A 16412-nucleotide genomic window follows, 5' to 3' on the forward strand; every position below is an offset into this window, starting at 1 on the left:
TCCTCTAACAAACTAATAGCCTAGGTAATGCCTGAGCTCACCGGCTTGTTTCAGCTCATGAGTCATAGACCCCACCGCCCCTCACGGACCTTAAACCTCTTACCTCACCTGTAACCAATCAGAGACTTGTGCACAAGCCGATCAGGCACCTCGTGACCCGACCTCATAAAAGACCCCGACAACCGGCCCTCGGCGCTCACACAGGCACGTCTTGTCTGTGTGTCCGCTGTTGTCCGTGGCAGTGCACCCTAATAAACTCCTTTCCTATTATACTTTATCTCTGGTAAATTCTTTAACCAACACGTGCATCACCATATCATCAAATGGCCCGCGTGGTGTCCACAACACCCAGGTCCACAGACCCCGTGGATGTTAAAGTATATCATTTGTGGTTTTTAGCGTTAACTACAAAGCTGTGCAACCATCATCTCCAAAAGAAACCCTGTGCCCTTTAGTGTTTGCTCCCCATTTCCCCGCCAATACTCCCTTTTCCCTGCTCTGGACAACCACTCCTTTCCTTGTGTCTACAGATCTACCTGCTCTACACATTTCATGTAAATGGAACCCTGCCGAATGCACAGGCACCAGCTGGCACTGCAGTCTGCCCCTCACACGAGGTACTCAGGTCTCTAAGCTTCTATCTGCTCATCTGCAAACTGGAGGTGCTGCTGGGACATCCTACCACAGAGGCCTCCTTTGATGATGATCAAGATAGTGTCTCTTAAGCGTTGAGCAGAATGCCTGGGTCAGTAACTCTTAGGTGTGACATCTCTGTGGCCTGGCCAAGGGGAGCCCCCACTGACCTCCAAGAACATCCCATGATTTTCCATTTCTTTACCTTCCCACCTACTATTCTTTGACCTGAAATTCCCTCCCTGACGAAGCCTCTGATTCTGATGAAGGGCCGCCCACCCTTCAGGTATGTTTCAAGCTCCATCTCAGCCACCCGGCCATTCTTGTATTTTCAGTAACAGGTTCTCTTTCTGCTTTGCAGCTCCTGAAGGTTCTTTGACTTAAGGCACTAAACGGACTCACCTGGTGGCTCATCTGGTGAGCAATGATTTGCGCTGAGTCTTCTCATTGGCCCGGTCCTGCCACTGCAGCACCAGCAAAGCCCCCACCACTAACAGGACCGCCCGAGGGCCTACACTCCCCCTGAAATGGAGCAGGACCCTGTGGGGTCCTCCCGCAGTACAAGTCCGGTTCCCTGTTTCTTGTCTGTATGGAACAGGCTGCATTCAGCCTCCTTGACGTTCCCTGAGTTCCAAAGGGCAGATTTAAACAGTTGCTAATCAGGGAAGGGAGTGGGTACAGAAATATGGGAGGAGTCAGGAAACAATAGTGCAGCCTTGGGGCAGGGTCCTGGTTCCTCCTCAAGGAACAGACAGAACAATACCTTTGAGTGCCTCTGCAGGGACTAAGCCCCCTGCCCTCCCGCCCCCAGGGGGAGGGTGGTAACTTCAGACTGAGCACAAGATTCCTGGAGCAATGCCCTGTTACCTCCCCTCCAACCAATCACACAGTGAGTCACACACCTGGCAGCACTTACCCCAAATTTTGCCCATTAAAAACTTCTCCCTGAAAACCACTGGGGAGTTTGGGGTTTTCAAGCATGAGCCACCCGTCCTCCTTGCTCGGCCCCGCAGTAAACCTTTCTCTGCTCCAAACGCCGACATTTAGATTTGTTTGGCCTTGTTGGGCACACGAACTCGTGTTGGGTCACACCCCCCGCAGCGTGCTTTCTTCCCAGCAACGGGCCTCGTACCCGCCTCTCACCTGAAAGCACTCACAGGGCAGCAGGCCCAGGGCGCAGGCAGAGAAGAATGCACCCCGTGACACAGACGGCCCCTTGGGTGGAACCAGGGCCAGCCTAAGAGGGATGGCGCATCACGGTGCTGAGCCCAGGCAGGGCCCAGGGCACTCAAGGGGGACCAAGGGTCTAGGGAGGTTTCAGAGAGGAGTTAAGGCCAGTACTGATGCTGTGATGGCCAGGTGGGCAGAGGGAGGGGATGAAAAAGCACCAACAGAGGACACGAGGAGGGAGAAGGGGAGAAAACGGGAGCAGGACAAGGCTGTGTGCTCAGGTGGGGGCTCAGCTTTGTTTTTAGGCCCCAGAGTCCCCAGATATCACCTCTTGGCTGCAACCCAGGGGCTGGCAAGAAGACGGGAAGGCGGACAAAATGCAAGAGGAGGAAGTGAGAGAACAGGACCTTGGCCTGGAGGGAGGGAGAAGGTGGGGAGCAGACCCGAGCTGATGCTTCCTCCTCAGGCCCACAGGGCAGGAAGTGAGGGTGGAGGCAGAGATAAGTCTGACAGGAAGCTGAGGAACAAAGGAGCTACACCTGATAGTGGAGGGGGCGGGGGAAGAGGGAGGTGGGTTAGGGAGAGAGGTGGAGGTCAGAGAGGCCAACTGGGGATGGGGACGAGGGAGGCCAGGGACGGATGAGTAAGCCGTGGGCCTCCAGAGAGGCTGGAGACAGGGAGGGGATCGTGGCTCTGATGAACGGGCTGGAGGAGACCCCCCTAGGGCTGCCCAGTTCCTGGTGAACCAGCAAAGGCCAATGGTGGACCCACTCCCAAAGGAGGAGGAACAAGGAGACAGAGTGGAAGGGCAAGGGGGCCTGGGGATTGATGGCTCTTAAAAAATAAAACGGTAGTAGGGGGGAGGGTATAGCTCAGTGGTAGAGCGCATGCTTAGCAAGCACGAGGTCCTGGGTTCAAATCCCCAGTACCTCCTCTAAAAATAAAGAAATAGGTAAACCTAATCACCTCCCCCACAAAAAACTAAATAAATAAATGAATCACTCTTCAAAAAATATTTTTTAAAAAATGGTGGTGACGTCTAGGCAGGACGGGGAAGAACGGCGCCTTCATGGTGGAGTTTCAGGTCATCAGCTAAGTGAACGAACAGGCTTGGGAGGCAGGAGAGTCAGGGGCAGAAACACGAAACATGTGGCCAGGGAGAGGATCGTGAGCTTAAAATTCCAGAGGTGCGTCACCAAGAGACACCTTATGCTGGGCCGTAAACCCATAAACCAAGATTTTGCAACCACCACCACTGTTTAATTGGGGGACATTTCCACACCCCCCCCAAACAAGCCCCATTCCCACTTGCAGTCAGTCGGAGGCAACCATTAACGTACTTTCTGTCTCTATAGATTTGCCTTTTCTGAACGTTTCATATAAATGGGATCATACAGTATATGGTCTTTCATAACTGGCTTCTTTTACTCAGCGTAATGTTTTTCGGATGCATCCACATTACAGCCTGAATCAGTAGTCTGCTCCTTTTCACTGTGGAATACTCTTCCATAGCAGGGATATTCCACATTTTATTTATCCATCCATCAGCCGATAGACACTCTGAATTATTTCCAATTTTTGGCTCTCATGATAATGCTACTGTGAACATGTGCATGTAAGTCTTTGCGCAGATACGTGTTTTCAGTTCTCTTGGAAACACCCAGGAGTAGGATTGATGAATTCTAAGTTAATTATATATTTATCCCTTAAAGAACTGCCAAATTGTGCTCCAAAGCGTTTGTAACGTTTTACATTCCCACTAGCAAAGCAGGAGGGTTCCCGTTTTCTCCACATCCTTGCCAACATTCGTTCCTGTCCATCTTTCATTATTCAAGCCATTCTAATCGCACAGGGAATTATATTCAATACCTTGTAGTAACTTATGGTGAAAAAGAATATGAAAACAAATACATATATATATATGTTCCTGTATGACTGGAAATATTGCACTGTACCCCAGGAATTGACACAACATTGTAAGCTGACTATACTTCAATAAAAATTTTTTAAAAAGCCATTCTAGCAGGTGTGAAGTGGTGTTTTTATTGTGGTTTTGATTTGCACTTTCTTAATGATGTTGAGCATTAAGCATCTTTTCATGTACTCACTTATCAGCCTTTTATATATCTTCTTTGGTGAAATGCCCTTGCAAGTCCTTTGCCTACTTTAAAAAAATTTTTTTTTGATGGGGGAGGTAATTAGGTTTGTTTGTTTGTATTTTAAGGAGGCACTGGGGATGGAATCCAGGACCTCATGCATGCTAAGCACACGCTCTACCACTGAGCTATATGTTTCCCGCTCCTTTGCTCATTTTTGATTGGGTTGGTTGTCTTCCTGTCATTGAGTTATAAGAATTCTTTACATATTCTAGGATCAAGTCCTTCATCAGATATATGATTTGAAAATATTTTCTTCCAGTCTGTGGCTTGGATTTTCATTTTCTTACTAATGTCTTTTAAAGGCAAAACACTTTTAATTTTGATGAAGTCCAATTTACCCCATTTTTTCCTTTAAGGGTCATGCATTAGGTTTCAAATCTAAGAACTCTTTGCCTGACCCAAGGTCATAAAGATTTTTCTCCTTCCAGAAGTTTTATAGAGGAATTAAATTAGAAATCAATAAAAATAAGACATGCTAAAAAAAGGGCCCCACAAATATATGGAAATCAAACAACGCATTTCTAAATAATCTATGTTTCAAGAAAGAGAGAAACTTGTCCTCTTGGCAGCGTAAGTGCTGACCTCCTCCCAGTTCTCTGGTCTCTCCTCCTCACTCTTCATCATGTTTGTGTCTCTCAAAGACCAGCCTGAGGTCTTCGACTCTTCCTTCTGTGTCCTCTCTTTTTAGAGGACCTCACCCATTCACATGCAAATGATCTTATACATATATTTCCCCACCCAGCTTGTCCCTCTGAATTCCCCATCCATAATCTGACCTCCTCCTCTAGCACCTTCTCTCAGCTGTTCTCAAAGCCTCTCTGACTCAGCTGTCCAAATCCAAACTCAGGATCATGCTCTCCCAGCCCAAGCCCTCTCTTGAAATGTCTTCTTTCCATAAATGGTACCACCTGCCCAGCTGCAAGCCTGGAACCTCAGAGTCATCATCCGAGATACATCCTTCTCTTTAAACCCCCACATCCAATCTATCATTCCATCTTATAATTTAACATCAGATCTCTATCAAATAGTTGATGTCATCTCCACCTTGGGTACCACATCCCAGTCTCTCAGTGAAACTATGGTCCAGCCTCTGAGAGTTTCCCGGAATCCACAAGAACCGGCACCCAACCCTTCTGCACCCTGAGGTCATGGAGGCTTGTCACCACAGTCCTGCCATGTTGCTCTCCTGCTCTGGTGGGTCTCAACAGAGAGACAAAACCTTGCTGTGGTTTAACTGGCCTGTCCCAATCTGGTCGCTACCCACTTTCTAGCCTTTTCTCTGTGTTCCATACATTTGGGTCCTTTATGAGTTCCTCACTCTTGCCATTTCCACTTCTAACCACATGGCCTTTGCACATGCTATCTCCTCTGCCTGGAAGGAGTTTCCCTCCATTTCTATCATGTTAATTCTTACTCATCCTTCATATCTCTTGTCAAGCATCACTTCCACAGGGAAAGCTTCCCTGACCTCCCTGATGAGGTCAAATGCTCCAATTATTATCAACCCCCATATTTCTTCTGATCACCTGTTGCAGCTGTAGTTTTATCATTTAATTTGTTGGTTTTTTTATTCAATTTGGAAAAAAACTGGGGGGGGAGTGGGTAATTAGTTTTATTTTATTTATTTGTTTATTTTAACAGAGGTACTGGAGATTGAACCTAGGACCTCATGCATGCTAAGTATGCACTCTATCATTGACTTACACCCTCCCCCACTTATCATTTAATTTGGATGATCATATGATTTGGGTCTGTCACCCCAACTAGACTGTATGTTCCATGAGGGCAAGAACAGTATCTGGATTCATTGATTATTGTATCCTTAGTGCCGGGAACACAAGCTTGGATGCATAGTACCACTAAAAAATGTTTGTTGAATGAATAACTGTCATGATAAACTCATCGAGGATGAAAACAGGACTTAAAGACACTGGAGAAGACAACGATGAAGGAAGACATGCTAATGTCTTCAAAGAATAAAGAGCAGGGAGGCAGTAAAGTGGCCAAGGGAGAGCTGAGGAGCCTACAGACAGCAGTGGACGCCCCCAGGGCATGGGACACTATCACATGGAGGTGGGGATTTCTGGGAGTATGGAGTTAGGCATGAACAAGAGGAAAGAGGCTCCTCTAGAGATTCACCCCTTTGCTTGGACAAGATTTCCTTCAGGATAAAGAGGAAGTGTTCCTCCTAGTCAGTATCTAAGGGGACTCCAATTTTTCTTAGGAAAAGCAGGAGAGCTGTCATTCACTAAAGGAAGTTGTCAGTCAATGAAAATGGGGTCAATGGGGAACCTTCAAGCAGGCCATTGCATCCCAGAGATGGGCCGTGGCCCCGCACCTGAGGACCAGCTGCACGCTCACAGGAAGCCCTCCACTCCCAGACTGCCACCCAGCATCCCGGTAGCAGCTTGTTTTGATTTGTTATCAGAGCCTGAAAACCAGATGTCTGTGGCCTGGAGTCAAACATTTCCCATGAAGACACATACCTTGGTCCACCCAGGAAATTGGATAAAGGTGTCCCGAGGCAAGTCAGGGATCCCCCTGGGAATCGAGAAGTTAGCCACGTAGAAGGCGGGGGCTGTGAGGTTAGACGAGCCGTGGGCACAGGCTTTGTCGCGGCAGCCACCGTCACGGCCATTCCAGGCCTCCAGGCTGCTACGAACTGCGTTCTCTGTGTCCAGCGGGAAGATCTCCCAGTTGATGAGGATACTGGAATTAAGGGTCAGGTTCGAAATAAGACCCTGTAAAGGAGAAACAGAGCAGTGAGGGTGGGAGGAGGCTTCCAGTGACTCAGCGGTCTGGCCCTGGGAATTCCTGGGAAGAGCAAACTGGTAGATGAAACAACACCAACAGGAAATGAGACTCCCACTGTGTGCACCTCAAAGTGACACAGATCTGGCTGGAGGCCAGAGCTTCTGACCCCAAACCCCCAGTTTTCAGGGTTTGGTGCAGAGCCCTGGCTAGCATGGAGGAAAGATGAAATCTGAGTTTGGGAGAGTAAACGGAATGGGGGATGCAAGAGAATGTCCTGCCTACAGTTAAAGGAAAGAAAGGACTGTGGCGAGGATGAAGGTGAGCCTCAGCCCTGCGTTCTAAAATTATCTGTCCAGCGGGGTCAGGGGCCTGGGGTATCCGTGGCACCGGCCACTGCATCGAAGCCTCTGCTCCAGGCTCATCTGTCTTCCTCTTCCCATAGGGTCCATCCCGGTGGGATCCCACATTTGTCCCAGGACACCTCTCAATACCAAGCCTCAACTGCCCAGTTGGGAATTCAATCAGATTCACCAGGCAGCGTGTGCCAGGCTCTCTGCTGGGTCCTGGGGACTCGGAGACAGCAAGTCAGTGTGGTCTGGGACAGCCAAGCAGGAAGGCCACTTCTTGAGCACTGCATCGGGACATTTCTACTGGGGACAAAAGTGGCCCTGGCATGGCCGTTCCCTAAGAGTGTAACTGCCTTGCCTCCGAGGTGCCTCCAGGAGGGTCAGGAAATCACCCCAGACACCCGTCCTGTCCCAGGCGAATGCTGCCCTCACTCCCTCGGCGCAGCCCTCTCTCCTCTTGCAGATAGTGAGCAACCCACGGGGAGCCTGTGTCTCAGCGCCTCAGCATCTCTGCATTCCCCAAAGCGCCTCACGGAGCACCGGCATAGGGCACAGGTTTCACAAATGTTTGCTGAACAACACTCTCAAAATGCGTATTAGAAAAACGTATTCGGACTAGACGCCTAGGCATAGAGTAACTGACAGAGGTGAGAGGCAGTGCACCGAGGTAAAGGCTTTCTACAATTTAAGAGTTTGTCCCAGTTCGTCCACACCCAGAAATCAGAGCAGACCAAACGCCAGGCTGGCTCTGTCGACAAAGGAGTGCCTTGTGCGAGCTAGGTGCGTCTTTTTAAGCCAAGGGGATGCACAGTGCAGTGGCTTCCTCCTCCTGTTTCTTTCTAAAGGATGACTGAACTCAAATGCGGGGTTAGGGTTCTGTTTGCAAAGCTCCACTTTCTCATCGCCTGCAAAGGAAAACAGGTCTTCAAAATAACCCAGCTTCTAGGCTGCAAAACAAATCAGGGTAGGCTCACTCATCAAATGTGGCAAAGTGTGTGTGCTTTTAAAAACTGCTTCTATGTGAACAGGGCTGGAGGGAAAGGATGTAGTTAGAAGAGTTTTTCCATGGATTTACAAAAACTCCCCCCAGTGGCTTTGGCATAGTCTGGTCAACCTCTGAACCTCACTCGTAAAAGCGAGGCTGGGTCTACCTTAAAATCGTTGATAGCATTGCCGTAGTTCACACGCCCCATGTTCTCCACGAGGAGGTCCAGGGTGTCTCCAGCTTTCCCCGTTATGTTCAAGGTGCTCACAGTATTTCGCTCGAGGACTCCCTGGAGGACCTGCGGGTTCAGTGTTGAAGGAGAATTAACTCGGGTGGGAGGGTCCGCAGAGGGCAGCCCTCTCAGTTAACTCAGCATTCATTCTCCTGCCTTGAGAACACTCTGATGCCTCCTTTGCCCAAGTCACTGGCCAGATGGCCAGGTTCCTACGATCACTGCTCTCTACAGTGGAATGTCACCAGACTCAGCTCCCAGCAAGGAAGGGGCGAGGCTCGGTTCCTTGGCTCCGGAATATTCTTTGTTTTGTTTTGTTTTGTTTTAATTTTTTTATTGAAACGTAGTTGATTTACAATGTTAGTTTCAGGTGTACAGCAAAGTGATTCAGTTGTGCATATGCATACCTACATAGTTTTTCCTTTCAGATTCCTTTCCATTATATGTTATTACAAGAAATTGAATAGTTCCCTGTGCTCCACAGTAGGTCCTTGTTGTTCATCTATTTTATACATAGTGATGTGTGTCTGTTAATCCCCAGCCCCTGATTTTTCCCGCCCAGCCCTTTCCCCTTCGGTAGCCACAGTGGGCTCCGGAATGTTTTGCTGCGCATCTATGTTTAACAGAGAGGGAACGGAGGCAAAGGTTCCAGGGAGGATTTCCAGGACAGGAACCACTTCATGTTCTCACAGCACACAAGGCCATCACAAAAAGTAGCTTCTAAAGAACATGGAGAGATGTGACAAAAATCAGATAAACGAGATAAAATCAGAGAGTTAGGTGGAGTAGTCTCACCTCAGAGTACCTGATATGATGCATTAACCACAAAGATTAAATAATAAAACGAGGAGGAAACATCAGATATTTTAGCAGCAACATACTCCTAATTTTTGAAAAAAATGCAAGATTGAAAAAAAATGATGTTACACTGACCATCGTTCACTAAGACAACCTCCAAACTGGAATTTTAGACACAATTGCCATCCGCATATGCATCGTGTGTTAGAAACTTGCTCCCACGGGGGGCAGGGTATATGGCTCAGTGGTGGAGCACGTGCTCAGCATGCATGAGGTCCTGGGTTCAATCCCCAGTACCTCCATTAAGAAGAATACAATAAAATACTATTAAAAAAGAATATTGAAAAAGAAAAGAAGGTAACTTCTCAGGCAGGATGGAGGCACAAAGGTCAATGAATCCAGGCTCCAGTGTGTACAAAGCAGACCCTGTCCTCCAGGAGCAAGGAAGACACAGGTGACATCTGCGGTCAGCCAGAGGGGACGGCCCCGGACTGGGGAGACCAGGAAGGCTTCCGAGGAGGTGGGGCCTTGCGCACAGCCCACAGTTGGGACAGGGAGAGGGTGGGTCTCAGGCAGGCAGAGCAAGAGTGAGGCTGCATCTGCAAGCAAATGGCACAGCTAAGGGGCATCTTCAGGAAGGGTGGAGCCTGAGGTTGGAAATGCAGCAACGGCCTTGACGGTCATGTTACCAAGTGCAGCCCCCAACCCACCCACAAGTCCAGAGAGAATCCTTACCCCGTTCACCGAGACGTAGGCCCGATCGTGGACACCATTGGAGGGTGAAGAGAGTGGGGTTGGGCTGCTGTAGTTTTGAGGAAGTGTGGTTCGGTACAGCACAAACCCAAAATACTGGTCAGAAAAGGATGCAAGAAAAACACATCACTCTTGCTGTTCACGTTCAGAGAACCTGGCCCCTCTCAATCTGGGTGAAAGAGATGTTTCTAGAATCATAGACGTGAAATGCTTCCCCCGCCTCGGCAAAAATTCAATCTGAAAGGAGGGAACCAGCTTAAATTCTCAGATCACGGGTAACTATCGCAGCAGCAAACTGCAAGGAGGCCTGAAGAGCATTTTGTCAAGCACCCCTCCCCTCTCACTCCAGGCAACTGGACCCTGGCAAGTGTTCAGTGACTTCCCAGAATCCCTCAGGGGGATCCGAGCCTATGTACCAAAAGGCTATTTAATTTACCTCAAAAACCAAAACCAAAAGACAAACAACAGAGCCAAGAATGTTTGGTAAAACATTCTCCAGGTACATTGGCCTAAATCTGGCCTAACGTACAAAACAAGAGTCAATCAGAAACCGTTTGAAGTGGAGGAGCAGGGTGAGGCGGGAGGAGGGGCAGGCAGTGAGCAATGGAGGGGGTGTAACCTGCTGCTAAGTCAGAAAGTACTTTGAGATGCTGGGATCCTGGTCCAAAAGGACGGCCCCAACAGCCAGCCTCGGCAGCAAGAGTCCCCACAGCCTCCGTTAGTGGCTTCCTGCTGTGGCCATCAGCTGGGGAAGCTGGACAAATCCTGACTCACAAAGGGAATCCAAATGGAAATCTGGCACGGAACAGGGGCAAAGTTCCTCATTCCTAGGGTCTGGAAAGCAAGAAAGTGCAGCGCAGGCAAGTGGAGCTGAAGAAAACCGTTAACCCACATTCCTGGGCTGCAGGAAAGGGCTGAACTCAAGAAACACCAAAGGTGTCGCTTCCAAACCTCTAAGCACAAGGGTGCCTCCCTCCCAGACCCCACATCTCCATCTCTGTCTTGTTTTTTAGTTTTTAAAGTACCAAAATGGTAAGTCCTAACTCAGAGACTGAGGAAAACTTTGCAAGGGGTTTCCAGGAGGTCAGCAGAAGCCAGGGTGCGCCCTACAGAGGTGGGGCTGAGACCTCTGGGGACGGGGCAAGGGAGCAATGGCAGGGGTACCCGCCTGGGGGTTCTCTGGAAATAAACCTCCCATGGGCTTGCCACAGACCTGGAACAGCCAGGGCCTGGGAGCCTCACCAGATCTGAGCACACTGTGTAGGCCCAAGACGAGAGAGCAGAGGGCCTCTGCGAAAGAACAATGGCTGCAAATGTCTATACATTAACCTGGGATTTACTCCCCAGGTTCCGACTGCTCTGTGTCTGTGTCTCGTCTGATAGGCTCACTGGCCCTGCTCAGGGGAGAAAGCAGGTGGGTGGATTACCTGTGTGTACAGCCAGGTGCACTGGAGCTGGAGAAAGAGCTCTACCCCACGTTCATTTTAAAAAGGGACTACTAACAAGTATTTATTTTTATTTATCACAAAGCAGTGCTGTTGGAATAAAATCACAAGTAATAGTAACTGGAGGCAAAACACACTAAAGGAAGATTAGATACGCTATTGTCATGTCGCCCTGCAGAAGGAGACCTCCATGGAAAGTCAGAAAGGGGGACCCAGGTAAGTTTCCATTTCAGCAAATGGGGCTGAGATCCTAACTAAGGGATCGCACATAACATCAAAACAAAGGGACAGAGTGAGCTGGTGGGCATCCTGATCGGGTGCCCTGAAAAGAACACACCACTGCTGTGTTTGTACCAAAAATGTTTCACTGGATCTAACCAGTGAGGGGCAGTCTACACAGTGACTGGGCTGAACTCTTTAGAAATGTCCATGTTTTGGGAAAGAGAGCGAGAGGAAAAAAAAAAGAAGAAGAAAAGAAAAGAAAAGAAGAAGACTCAAGAACAGTTTCAGATGAAAAAAGACTAAATGCAGTCGGTGACTGTGGACCGGAAACTGGACTGAAAAAAACGAAGCTATGAAGGACATCACTGGAGTGAGCAGGGACACCTGACTGTCGAATATATATCAGAGGATAGGACTGTGTCAATGTGAAATTTCTTGAGGGTGATCATTACTTGTGGTCATGGAAGATCAAATTCTTCTTAAAAGATACAGGCTATAATATTTAGAGGTGAAGTGTCATGATGTTGACAACTAACTCAGATGGTTTAAAAAAAAAAAGAGGGGGTTGACTGCCTACATACACAGAGAAAGATGAAGCAAGTGAAGTGACTGTTAACACTTGGTAAATCTAGATGAAAGCTCCACGGGTGTTTGTTGTGTCTTCCTGCAACTTTTTTTAGATTTGAAATTTTCCAAAATAAAAAGGTGGGGAAATTTTTTACAACAAAGATGGGGCAGTGCCTGGAGATTAAACAAACACACACACACCCACACACAATGTATTCTGTTCTTGTTCTCTTCAAAAGCAGGAAAAAGAATCTCTAAGAGGGAGGAGGGTATAGCTCAGTTGTAGAGCACATGCTTAGCCCACATGAGCTCCTGGGTTCAGTCCCTAGTCCCTCCATTATAAATAAATAAATAAAGACCTAATTACCACTCACCCTGAAAAAAAATTTTTTAACTCCTAATTAAAAAAAAAAAGAAGAATCTCTAAGAACCTAATCTATTAAGAACATAGTCCCAAATAATTGTCTTTTTTGAGCATGAAAATAGTGGTTTTCCTCTGATACCTAGTAATAAAGATTATGTCAACAATACACTCAATTTATCACTTGTACAGCCTTATGTTGAAGCAGGTTGAGCTCCTCCCACTCTGAGTGATAATAAGAAACGGAGGCGGCGAGCAATATAGGAAAGATCAGCCCACTGTGCAGTACTTAGAGCCTGGAGTCCCATGGTTACGTACGTGGGGTCTGACTTATCTGCTTACCGTTTTGGTCCCTGCATTCAGAACAGGCACGGCAAGGCAGAGCGCAAAGTGCGTTTCTCAAGTAGAAAAAAGGAGGAAGCATGATCTTTGAAGACTTACCTGTTTCACCTGGACGAATGTTAATGGATAAATGCTTTTTATGGGTCCAAAGGGACACAGGATGTTCAGAGCTTCCTGCACTGTCTTTAACTGAAAAGAAACAGAAGCAGCATTCACTCACTGTCACCGCTCTCTGGTCATCACAGCAGAGAATTATGTCCTTAGCCAAGACAGTGGACTTGACCAAACCTCCAAATAAACTGAAATGGTCCCAGTTCCACTCAGTGCTGTTCCCCCACCACCTTCAATCAATTCCATCCACTCACTGACTCTGGATGAAAAGTAACCGATGATAATCTTTTTTTTTTGATAGTGATAAGAAAAACTAAGAGCATAAAGGGCTCCTATCTTATTATCTATTTTTTTGATTTGGAATTACAGCTTCACTGAGGTAAAACTGACAGTAAATGTCACATATTTAAAGTGTACAATTTGACAAATTTTGACACATATATACATTCTTGAAAGCATGACAACAATCAAGAAAACAAATATAACCATTTTCTCCAACGCGGTTCTTGTGTGTCTTTGGTTTTGCTTTTTGTTCTTTGTTTTTTTGGTCGACAAATTAAAATGATGCACTTCTTGTTTGGGTGGCCTATTGTGTTCTTGTTTTTTGTTTTTTTAATTGAAGTATAGTTGGTTTACAACATTGTATTAATTTTCAGTGTACAGCATAGTGATTCAGTTTTATATATATATATATATATATATTCCTTTTCATATTATTTTTCATTATAGGCCATTACAAGGTATTGAAAATAGTTCCCTGTGCTGTACAGTAGGACCTTGTTGTTTATCTATTTTATACCTATTAGCTAGTATCCGCAAATCCCAAACTCCCAATTTATCCTTTCCATCCCCTTTCCCCCGGTGCCACAAGTTTGTTTTCTACGTCTGTGAGTCTGTTTCTGTTTTGTAAATACGTTCATTGATGTCATTTTTTTAGATTCCACATATGAGGGATATCATATGGTATTTTTCCTTCTCCTTCTGGCTTACTTCACTTAGTATGACAATCATGGATGATAATCTTAAAGACTGGCAAACACACCTATTTGCAAATACAGTCTCCCATATATAAAAGGCCCTTAAAATGCATGAAAGCCCACGTAGCTCCAATGGCGCCCTGCTCTGAATCCGCGGTGGATTTCCCATGCCTGTGGGTATCACTCACCATTTTATCTCCTTGCCGTCTTTGCTGACTGTCAGCTCCTTAAAGGCAAGGTCTGTACTGTGTTCACCCCCAGGGCCCAGAACACAGTAGACACTCGAGAAATACTTATTCCAGCCAGCCTAAATGACTGGGTATCCCTGCAAGCCCTGGATGCTTATTCTGATGCAGTAACAACGGTGATAACAGCTACGAGCACTGTGTGCCCCTCCAGACCCCAGGGGAGACGGCACTTTACCCGCACATCTCACTGAACCCCCACAACACCTGGCGAGGCGGGCATCCCTGTCCCCTTGTTACAGGGAAGAGGAAACAGGGACTCAGAACAGCTCACTTGAGTCACGGCACAGGCAGGATCTGCAACTGGGTTCAGCTCCAAACCTGGGACTCTCCCCGACAGGATGCTGGTTAAGAATTTTATAAACATGCTCCATGGTTACCTCACTGACATGCAGCATGGAAGAAAAACATCTTAAGCCCAATCTCATCAATTCGGCTACTCGGATGGGTGTTTTCCCACTTGGGCAGCTAAAGGAACCCAAGTCATGATGAAAGCTTTTACCCTGTATGACTATGTTCTACATAAACTTAATTCAGTCATATGCCAATTTGCTATCTAAAAATTGTCTTGAGGGGGTAGGGTATAGCTCAGTGGTAGAGTGCATGCTTAGCAAGCAAGAGGTTCTAGGTTCAACTCTCAGTACCTCCACTGAAATAAATAAATAAACCTAATTACCTCCCCCACCAAAAAAATAAAATTAAAGTGTATATATTTAGTAAACAAAGAAAAGCTATTTCTTGCCTCACGATTTTCCTTCAGGGTAAACAGAATGTGCTTTGGGGACTACGGTAGCTTTGTTTTAGCAACGTTGCTGCTTTAAACATTTGCAGTTATTTTCTGCGGCACAAAAATAAATCTTTCTTTCACAGTTCTGAACACACAAACCTACCCTTTTCTCAAGCAACAGGATCAATGAACGAGTAAAAAGTGCTCCCTTTATAAGGGTGATTAAAGTCTGATTAATCTAAAGAAAGATTCCTATCGGGCAGACAGATTACATTCTTTGAAGAATGCAACACACATAACTGACACTAGGTGGAAAAAGTAACCACAGTTCAACCAACCGTAATATCAAAGGGGTTCATGAATGGAAACACTATACAATCACGCAATCATGTTTGGCATTTTTGCTTAAAGATAAAAACTTCTGATGCTATTTTAGAATATAAAGATTCTTAAGAAATAGGTACCTCTTCTTTTTTTCTTGTGAGTTAACCCACGTAGGAGTTAGGGATTCTGACAGGGGAAAACCTGAAGACACAGATGGTCAAAACAAATTGACTTGGACCTACGTCACTCCTGACTATCAAATGGAACCTCTTGTCTTTTCTTCTTTCCCTAGAAAAAAATGCCCTTCACTCATATTTATGCTTCATTTCTATCGTTTCCCCCTGATGTCCCATTTACCAAATAAATCACGGGCCACAAAAATGAAAACATCATTTTGAGACGCAGGGAAGTGTATAATTCAGGGCAAAGACCTATCAGAATTTCTGTGGGTTTTGAGAACCCCTTAAAAAAGGGGGAACTACAGAAAAGAACACGACCAGCCATAACAACAAGGTGACGCTATTCCCACCAGGGCTCCTAGTGCTGCTTTTGACATTGGTAATGAACCAAAATGATCTAAGAGCGTCCCACGTGCTCACCCATCAGCACACTCACACATCCTCTCACCTCCCATGCCCCGTTTTCCCAGAAGCATTATCCACCCCCATCAGTCTCACAGAAAACAAATTCACAGAAGAACAATAAACCAGTCCCCGAGCCTCACACTTTCACTTAAAACTGCTAAATCCCACTTCCTCACTCACAAGGTTTCTGTCTTTTTTTTTTTTTTCCCCTCTTACCTTTTTCAGAGTAACTTTTCCATATGCAAACTTTGGTGTGGATGGAGGGATAGGACCTTCTGGTACTTTTTCAAACTATAAACCGGAGTGGAAAAAGACAGAAAAGAAAAAAAGCTGTTAAACTCTCAGAAACATTATCTATACAATTCATTTCTCAAAAGGAGGGTCAAAGACTCAAACAACAGTGCCAGTGGTTTCTGGAAAGGCAGAGGAACAGAGAACTTTCTCCAAAACAGAATCTAAGTGTGTGTCTGTGTATGTCTGCGTTTTAAGCTGCAGGAATCATTCACGTAATTACAGAATGAAAGACTTCAAAACAGAGAGCAGAACTGGTAGAATGAAGGTGACAGCTGAAGACTGGACTAGGGGGAGAAAAGGAAGACAGTACGTGGTGAAACAGCCTCCAGAGAGAGGTAGCCTCTAGTAGGGGAGAAGAAAAAGAGAAAGAAAACACGCTATT

The 16412-nt window shown here is 46.4% G+C and overlaps 1 protein-coding gene across 1 annotated transcript in view; it reads right to left on the reverse strand.

The window, feature by feature from the left end:
* Positions 1-16412, reverse strand: part of GLB1 (galactosidase beta 1) — a 75541-nt gene that overhangs the window by 11690 nt on the left and 47439 nt on the right. Inside the window, exons 11-15 of the mRNA XM_072940944.1 lie at positions 15953-16027; positions 12868-12957; positions 9814-9927; positions 8215-8346; positions 6449-6703 (exon numbers count right to left, since the gene is read on the reverse strand). Coding sequence (XP_072797045.1) covers positions 6449-6703; positions 8215-8346; positions 9814-9927; positions 12868-12957; positions 15953-16027 — 666 coding nt within the window. The remainder of the gene's footprint in view (positions 1-6448; positions 6704-8214; positions 8347-9813; positions 9928-12867; positions 12958-15952; positions 16028-16412) is intronic.

Source organism: Vicugna pacos, chromosome 17, assembly GCF_048564905.1.
Source record: "Vicugna pacos chromosome 17, VicPac4, whole genome shotgun sequence".
Lineage (NCBI taxonomy): Eukaryota > Metazoa > Chordata > Mammalia > Artiodactyla > Camelidae > Vicugna > Vicugna pacos.